We start from the raw sequence: 9,859 nt of genomic DNA on the forward strand, positions 1-9,859 counted from the left end.
GGATCTTTATCACCCAATAAGAGCTTTGTCTCATCTGTTGCTGTTTGAATTAACTTGAGTTTGTCCAAGATTTTCTTTTCCCTTACAAATTGAGGCAGTTAAAAGAAATTGATTAATCGTGGAAGTTATGTAGTGAAAAAATATTAAAAATTCCTTTTGATTCAAAAATATTTTTTAGTTTGGATTAACATAAGTCTGTATGATTTTTTTTTTTCAAAAAATTAGACCGTTGTTTTTTTAGGAAGTTGCCGCACTTAGCCAGGAGCTTTCAAACAGAACCACAATGAGTCAGCATGACCGTCCTAAACGCAATAGACGCAGCCGTAAACACAACATTGATGTGGGGTAAAATTCAATCAAACAATTCTAATCTATTAATTTTTGAACTACAATTTTTAATTTTAAACGCACCGAGACGGTTGCCGGGTTTGATTGGTCGGTCAAGCGTGACGCTTGCTTTTGTATGTATGTTCAAATTAGTCTTGTTTCAGCCAGTCATCTGTATAGGAAAACTAAAAGCAAACATTCCACTAAGGTGGGCTATTAAATACTACAGAGGGACAGGGTAATATATTTATGTAATTCTTCCGTTATTAGTTTGTACGACGTGTACAATTGATAATGGCGATAAGTGCATGCTGCATGTTCTAATGTTCCCAACAGTTGAGAGAATTGAACAACTCAGTACTATTATATTAATACATTAGCTGAGAGCAGTTTATGAGCAATTATTTATTTATTTATTTAATGATAACCGTATAGGAGATGAATCATGAGGCTTGATTCTATTAGTATGTGGAGTCTAATTGTGTTAGTCAATTGGGCACTCAAAATCGTTCATTTCGGATCAAATTTGATGGTGGAGTTGTTAGGTACCCCCTTGCTACACTCAAAATTTTTCTCTTTTTGTTACTATCAACTAAGAGCTCGAAAGATAGTGTTGCAACGCCCAATCCAAGTTCAGAACCCGAAAGCGCAACACTCCAGTGTCTATAATGAAGCGTTGCAATGCCGAGTGTAGCATCACCACAACGCTCACATTACGGATTAAAATTTTTTTTTTGAAATGCTATGTCCCCTAGATGTATAAAATTACTTTTTCGCTTAGTAAACACTACAATTATGAAAGTGCTATGCAATGTACTCGATATAGGCATTTGTCTTCTCATTTTGGGTAGACCACGGCAATTTGATGAAAGTGTGTGGTATGATGATAGATCTAATGCATATACTGTAGAATCAAAATTTACATAAAATGGGGGAAGACCTCAAAAAATAAAAGTTTAGTCGGCCAAGTCTAAGTCCTTGTGTCATGCCGGCTCTTGTGGCGCCTAAAAACAATGAAAAATGATGGCTATGAATTCATAGCAGAGCTATTAACAAGATCACCGAAATTCGTTTGACCATGCCTCAATTGGAATATCAATTGGAGAAACTATGCGGCTCTCCAAACTATGATTACTAGAATGGTATCCCTCAAAAATTTGTTGATGCTCTTAATATTATCCCTATAATTTTTAGGACTCCAATGTATTTCCTTTTGTTCATATGCTCCACCAATTTATAAAAATAGCACGTAATTCCCCCGTGTTTACGTGTATAATACCAATACTTTTAATTTTTATATAGTATGTGATTTGAAACATCTGATGTTGGATTAATTTTGGGACTACAATGTAATTAATAAATGTGTTGGGTCATCATTAAATAAATCAAAATTATTTTGGTCTAATTTAGAATTAAGTTTATGACTTTGGGCACATTTGTCATGATATTATAGTGTGGATACCATAAGTGCAAATTCTAATTTGATGAGGGGCAGAATTAGAATTAAGCAAAACTTTTTTTGTAACTACCTGGTAGTTACTTTAAAGGGTGATGGTCCCCAATTTGCAGACATATACATCCCTTTCTTGCACCCCATCAACAAGAAAACTAAGGAATATTTGGATAATCTGCAGATTGGAAGATCATATCTTGCGCAATCGATCTAATGGATTCTGGTACGCTTCCGCTAATCTATGGTTTATTTCTCTCGAAATCGAATCTGAATTTTCTTTTTTTTAGTTCTAACAATTGGTATCAGAGCCAATTCACGTTCAGTTTTTCTTGAGAAAATTTTTTTTTCTTTTCGATTCTTTGGCCCTTAGCCATTATTGTTCACCGATTATGAAGTCATAAATTTGCGATTAATGATGGCTTGTATATATTGTTTGGTTTGTTCGTTTTTTGATCTGTTTGATATATTAAATTCGTCGGAATCATTTTTTTTTTTTGTTGTTGTATAAATAAGAGTTAGAAATCATCTAGAAATTAGATTTCTAACATCTTTGGGGTTTGAAGGCTTCTTTTTTGTGTAAAAATAACTTTGAAACCGTTGGGTTTTGATTTGGATTTGAACTGGGTCGTTTGACCCGTCTGGAGGTTGAAGACAACCAGAAACGACATGTCGTTTCTACGGCGTAAGCAAACGACATGTAGTTTTCTGTATTAAAAAAAAAATTATTAAATGTTCAATTAAATTCGAATTATTGGTACTTTATTAATTTGTCCATCATTTTTTAATGAGCTTATTGAAACATGATGTTGCCAAAGTGACCTCTCTTGTGTAGATAGTTCATGAAGAATGTTGGATGTTGTGTGTGTGTGAGTTCATGCGTGTATTGATCGGCCCAAAGGAAAATTAATACTTGGCCGAACTGCATACACACTTGTGATGGTAAACATGTAACAATTATAAGGAATTATATGTGAGTAATAAATCGATCCAAAGATAGATTTATTATTTGACATGCATTATTGCTAATGTTTGATCATTACAACAAGATTACCACTTGCAGTTAATATTACTGTCCAAAGACTTGATATTAATGTTGCATTAGGTGTCTTGAGATGGGATTTATCATTATTTGAATTTTTTTTTATTTTTTTTTTTATTATTTTATGAACATGTTATTTATGTAATCATTTTGTTCATTTTTCAGTTGTTGCTACTGTATCTGCTAATCTCAATTCAGTTCCAATCCTTAAGGGTGACAGCTTTAAGGATTGGAAAGAGAACATTCACATTGTTCTTGGCTGCATGGATTTAGACCTTGCATTAAGAATGGAAAAACCCGCTCCTCTTACGGATGCTAGTTCCTCCGAGGATAGGAGGATCTATGAGAAGTGGGATCGTTCTAATCGCTTGAGTCTTATGATCATCAAGCGCGGCATACCTGAGGCTTTTAGAGGTGCGGTGTCTAGTGAGATCACTGATGCTGCAAGTTTCCTTGCTGAAATAGAGAAACGCTTTGCAAAAAGCGATAAGGCTGAAACTGGTATTCTTTTAAAGAAACTGATTTCAATGAGGTTCAGTGGCAAGGAAAGTATAAGAGAGTACATCGTTGAGATGTCTAACATTGCTTCAAAGCTGAAGTTGCTAAAGCTCGAGTTGCCGGATGATTTACTCGTGCATTTAGTTTTTATTTCTCTTCCTCCACAGTTTGGCCAATTCTTGGTCAGCTATAATATGCAAAAGGAGAAATGGACTCTTAATGAGCTTATTTCACATTGTGTGCAAGAGGAAGAAAGGTTGAAGCATGGAAAGACTGATAATGCTCATTTGGTAAACACCTCTTAAGAAAGAAGCACTAAAAGAAAGAATGAGGCTGCTAAAAATAAGGGTCCTTCTCAAAAGAAACAAAATAAAGTTCAATCTCAAAATCCTGAAAATGGAGGTTGTTTCTTTTGCAATAAGGAAGGACATCAGAAGAAGGAATGTCCAAAATATCACACTTGGCGTGCGAAGAAAGGTACATTTCTATCTTTGGTCTGTTCTGAGGTAAATTTAGCTTCAGTACTAAGAAACACTTGGTGTTTAGACTCTGGTGCTACTACTAATATAAGTGTTTCAATGCAGGGTTGCCTGAGCTACCGAAAACCAAATGATGCTGAAAGATGCATTTATGTAGGAGATGGAAAATCGATAGAAGTGGAAGCAATTGGGCATTTCAGATTGTTATTAAGGACTGGTTACTATTTGGATTTGATAGATACTTTTGTTGTACCGTCATTTAGACGGAATTTGGTTTCTGTTTCTTGTTTGGACAAATTGGGTTATTGTTGTTCATTTCAAAACAGTTGTTTCAGTTTATCTATTGATTCCAATATTATTGGAACTGGTTCGCTTATGGTTTATGACAATCTTTATTTGCTTGATACTGTTGCTTCTTATAATGAAACTCTGAATGTGGAATCTCGTGGTACTAAGCTTAAAATTGAAAATGAAAATTCATGATCATTATGGCACAAGCGTTTAGGTCACATCTCTAGAAATAGAGTTGAAAGACTTGTATCAGATGGAATTCTAAGTTCCATTGATTTTACGGACTTTAATGTTTGTATTGACTGCATTAAAGGAAAACAGACCAAAATAAAGAAATTAGGAGCATATAGAACTACAGGCGTCTTAGAATTGATACATACGGATATTTGTGGGCCGTTTTCTATACCTTCTTGGAATGGTCAACAATACTTTGTATCATTCATAGATGATTATTCAAGATATGCATACCTATTTCTTATTCATGAGAAGTCCCAAGTATTGGATGTGTTCAAATCTTATAAGGCTGAAGTTGAAAACCAACTAAGCAAAATAATAAAGCAAGTCAAATCTGATCGTGGTGGTGAATACTATGGCAGATATGACGGGTCAGGTGAACAACGTCCGGGACCATTTGCCAGATTCCTAGAGGAGTGTGGAATTGTTCCTCAGTACACAATGCCGGGGTCACTTAGCATGAATGGTGTAGCTGAAAGACGAAATCGGACTCTTAAAGACATGGTAAGAAGTATGATCAGTCATTCAACCTTACCAGAATCACTCTAGGGAGAAGCACTTAAGACAGCGGCCTACATTTTAAATAGAGTACCAACTAAAGCAGCTGCAAAAACACCTTATGAGCTTTGGACAAGACGAAAACCTAGTTTAAAGCATTTTCATGTTTGGGGTTGCCCAGCTGAGGCAAGGCCTTACAAGCCACATGAGAAAAAGCTAGACCCTAAAACAGTGAGCAGCTATTTTGTTGGTTATTCGGAGCGATCTAGGGGTTACAAGTTTTATGATCCCAAATTAAAGATAATATTTGAGACGGGAACTGCAATGTTCTTTGAGGATATTGAATTTGGGGGGAGAAATCAGGTTAGAGACTTTGTCTTTAAGGAGGAATCAGACCATACTACTCTTGTTGAAGAGGAATTGGTTCATATTCCTATAATTGCTTTTGATAATGATAAGGATTTCACTCCTGTCATTGATCAAGTTGCAAATCCAGAACAAGACATTGTTAATCAACCCCTTGAGGAACAAATTCAACAACCTCAAGAACAAGCTCAAGAACAAGTGCTTTTGCGTCGATCCACTAGGGAAAGGAGAAATACTATTTCAGATGATTATATTGTATTTCTTCAGGAACATGAGGAAAATAATAGTATGATGGAAGATGATCCTATCAACTTTCGTCAAGCTATACAAAGTTCCAATTCAGAAAAATGGATTGAAGCAATGAATGAGGAGTATAAGTCTATGCAAGACAATAAAGTTTGGGAACTTGTCCCATTGCCAGAAAGAAAGAAACCCATAGGTTGCAAATGGATTTTTAAAACCAAACGGGATTCAAAGGGTAATGTGGAGAGGTATAAAGCTCGCCTTGTAGCTAAAGGCTATACTCAAAAAGAAGGGATTGACTATAAAGAGACCTTCTCTCTGGTTTCAACGAAGGACTCTTTTAGAACAATCATGGCACTTGTTGCTCATTATGATATGGAGCTTCATCAAATGGATGTTAAGACCGCATTTCTCAATGGAGACATTGATGAAACAATCTATATGGTGCAACCAGAAAACTTTGTGTCGGGAGATCCAAAGAATATGGTTTGCAAACTGACAAAATCTATTTATGGGCTTAAACAAGCTTCCCGTCAATGGTATCACAAATTTCATCAAGTGATTCTATCTTTTGGTTTTGAAATGAATGCAGTTGATGATTGTGTGTATCATAAATTTAGTGGGAGAAAGCATATTTTTCTGATTTTGTATGTGGACGACATACTGCTTGCCACAAATGATATAGGCATGTTGCACGAAACCAAGAGATTTCTATCAATTAATTTCGAGATGAAAGATCTTGGTGATGCCTCATTTGTTTTAGGAATTCAGATTCACCGAGATCGTTCTCAGTGTATTCTTGGATTATCACAAAGAAGCTATATTGATAAAGTACTTAAAAGATTTGGCATGCAGAATTGTAGACCAATTGACACCCCTGTCGCTAAAGGAGACAAGTTCAGTCTCAATCAGTGCCCAAAAGGAAACCTTGAGATTCAAGAAATGCAAAAGATTCCCTATGCTTCAGCTGTAGGGAGTCTAATGTATGCTCAAGTTTGTACGCGACCAGATATTGCGTACATTGTTGGAGTTTTAGGCAGATACTTAAGCAATCCAGGAATGGATCATTGGAAAGCAGCCAAAAGGGTTATGAGATACTTAAGAAGAACAAAAGATTACATGCTTACTTATAGGAGATCAGACTATTTGGAGATCATTGGGTATTCTGACTCCGATTTTGCTGGATGCCAAGACAGCAGAAGATCCACATCAGGCTACATTTTTCTGTTAGGTGGTGGAGCTATATCCTGGAGGAGTGCAAAACAAACACTCATAGCTTCATCCACCATGGCAGCAGAGTACGTAGCATGTTATGAGGCATCCAACCATGGTATATGGCTGAGAAATTTTGTCACTGGGCTGCGCATTATGGAAGGAATTGAAAGACCACTCAAGTTGTTTTGTGACAATAAATCAGCTGTATTGTATTCCAATAACAACAGGAGCTCAACCAAGTCAAAGCATATTGACATCAAATTTCTTGTTGTGAAGGAAAGAGTACAGAGTGGCCAGATTCACATAGAGCATTTAGGAACAAACTCCATGATTGCGGACCCCCTTACAAAGGCTCTGATACCCAGGGTCTTTCATGAGCATACTGCTCATATGGGTGTTATAGAGCTTGAGGGAATTTAGATTCAGTGGGAGTTTGTTAACTTGTGTTTTATAGTTTTATGTTTTATTTTGTGTACAAGATATATTTGGATATTTTCTGATCAGAAATGAGGTATTTTATTCAGTTCAGTGCACTCTGTACAGTTAAGGTTCGATCTCACTTAAGTAAAGTAGGACCAGTTGAAAATTGACATGGACAGACCACCTTGCATGTAATTTTCATTCCACACATTCATGATTGATCTATGTCATTTGATTATATTGATATATGTGACCATTGATGGGTTTAGTTGTGACGGATACAACGAAGACTGCTTTGATCCTGTATTGATATAATTAATGGACGAGATTGTAATGTGTCTTCATAATGATGATGACAAAATTTTAAATTTTGGGCGCACTAAGGTTGACACATTTATCTTATACATATGTAGTCCAGGGGGAGATTGTTGGATTAATTTTGGGACTACAATGTAATTAATAAATGTGTTGGGTCATCATTAAATAAATCAAAATTATTTTGGTCTAATTTAGAATTAAGTTTATGACTTTGGGCACATTTGTCATGATATTATAGTGTGGATACCATAAGTGCAAATTCTAATTTGATGAGGGGCAGAATTAGAATTAAGCAAAACTTTTTTTGTAACTACCTGGTAGTTACTTTAAAGGGTGATGGTCCCCAATTTGCAGAGAGACGCATCCCTTTCTTGCACCCCATCAACAAGAAAACTAAGGAATATTTGGATAATCTGCAGATTGGAAGATCATATCTTGTGCAATCGATCTAATGGATTCCGGTACGCTTCCGCTAATCTATGGTTTATTTCTCTCGAAATTGAATGTGAATTTTTTTTTAAGTTCTAACATCTGAGTGTTATAAATGTAAAAATTAAAATTTAGATGGTACATTTGTAATTACATTACAATTCTGTGGTATGTATGTAAATACTTCAATATACAATGGCAAAAAAAAAAGTCACAACGCGTCTCAGAAATTGAAGGGTCGGCACCGACGGCGCACCTTAATGCACCCGTGTTGGTTGGTGAAATATATTTTTCATGACACGTGTCACGTGTCTATTTGTTCAATGTTAAGGTATCAAAATTCATGAAAATTAATGAAAAATGTTTCAAATAGATGTTTATATAAATCTCAAACTAATACATGACGATAATGATTTACTTGATTTAATATATTGTAAATTATTTGAATTTCGTATATTAATTAATTTTGAATTAGTTCTATAATTTTAATAATCTTCGTGATAGAGAGAAATTCTATGATTTTTATTTGATTATATTAAGCACAAGTTAATGATTCTAATAATAAGTAGGTTTCAACAATTTTATGCCAACTCTACAAGTGCTTATGTTGAGTTGTTGGGATGAATTCGTTTATCTTAAGAGTGAAGCTGTGGCTATTTGAAGAAGCAGTTATAAAGTTCTTATATAAAAAATCACTGTTCAAAAAGCAATAGTGAGTGGGAGTTTACGTGTAAACGAGCCGAGCTTGAGTGAGCCCGTGCTCGGCTCATGTTCGGCTCGTTTATATATCGAACACAAATAAATTATTCGTGTTTGACCCGTTAAATATTGCATAAATCTTAATTGTTTTCCTTGCATATTTAACAACCCAAGTTCGCGAACAAAGTCATTTTGACAGCCCTAATCGCACAACCATAGGATGTTAAGGATAGGACGAGATTTGAACATTATTATTTATATTAAAATATTCATTTAAATAGAACTTAATATATTTTATTTTCTTTTTTAATTAATAATTTAATTGATTATAAATCATTATAACTTACAGTCAACTAATACGAACGAACAAATCTTGAATCGTGTTTGACTCTTATATATCAAGCACACAAAAAATGTTGTCTTCGGCTCATTTGTTTAGCGAACGATTCGAAAACAAGCTACATAATGAGCCAAACACTAGCAATTCATGAACAACAAACCGTTTTGACAGCCCTAGCAGTGATTATTATAATTTTTTTTTTTATTTTCAACAATTAAATTGTAGCTTTTGGTAACCAATGCACTTAGTCAGATCAAATTGCAAAAAGTGAAGTTCATCCTAATTGTCTAATTCAAATGAAGAGAGTTTATCCCATGACATAAGAAACTGCTTAATTTTTTGAGAAACCTGTTAAATTCTTAATATAAAAATAATTATTAAATTTTCAGGGTTTATAATTATCTCCCCTAATTAAATAATTTAGGGTGCGTTTGGGGTAGCTTATGCGTTTCAGGATAAACATCGTATCTTAAAACGCGGCCCGCGGGTCGACCGCGGGGTTCGACCCGCGGCCTACGTTTAATATAAAAATGGAACCGTGTTTTCGTATAAGCGTATAAAACGCACGATCCAAACAGTATCACGGCGTTTTTAAAAATGTCCATGCACTTATATGCTGCCTATATGCTGCCTTAATGTCAAAGTAAATTAATATATCCTTGCTCGACGTATTCCGAACAAAAGCTATAATTTCAACAAAAATGAGAGGGGATTATCTAAAAGTCAAAGTCAAAATTATCCGCACCACACGCCAAGGTTTAAATTTCTTATTCCGTTGGAGTGAACGTATTGACTCCTGCGGCTTTAGCGTTGCCCAAATTATTAACATCATGGTGGTCTTTTTCATTCAATTAAATAAAATGTTCAATTCATGTCTCCTTCATTTAGACCAATAAATTTTAAGGAAAATAACACACAAGTATCAATCGAATCTTTCGTATGTATATCTTTAATATTACACATACATATATACATACATACATACATACATATATATATATATATATATA

General features: G+C 34.8%; 1 protein-coding gene across 1 annotated transcript; it reads left to right on the top strand.

The window, feature by feature from the left end:
* The first annotated feature begins 1,958 nt into the window (after window positions 1-1,958).
* Window positions 1,959-3,622, top strand: LOC110025299. The gene is made up of 2 exons (XM_020725715.1): window positions 1,959-2,003; window positions 2,985-3,622. The coding sequence occupies exons 1-2, from the start codon at window positions 1,994-1,996 to the stop codon at window positions 3,620-3,622; spliced, it is 648 nt and encodes a 215-aa protein (XP_020581374.1). The 5' UTR covers window positions 1,959-1,993.
* The last annotated feature ends 6,237 nt before the right edge of the window (window positions 3,623-9,859 follow it).

This window comes from Phalaenopsis equestris, unplaced genomic scaffold (genome assembly GCF_001263595.1).
Source record: "Phalaenopsis equestris unplaced genomic scaffold, ASM126359v1 Scaffold000297, whole genome shotgun sequence".
NCBI classification, from domain to species: Eukaryota; Viridiplantae; Streptophyta; class Magnoliopsida; order Asparagales; family Orchidaceae; genus Phalaenopsis; species Phalaenopsis equestris.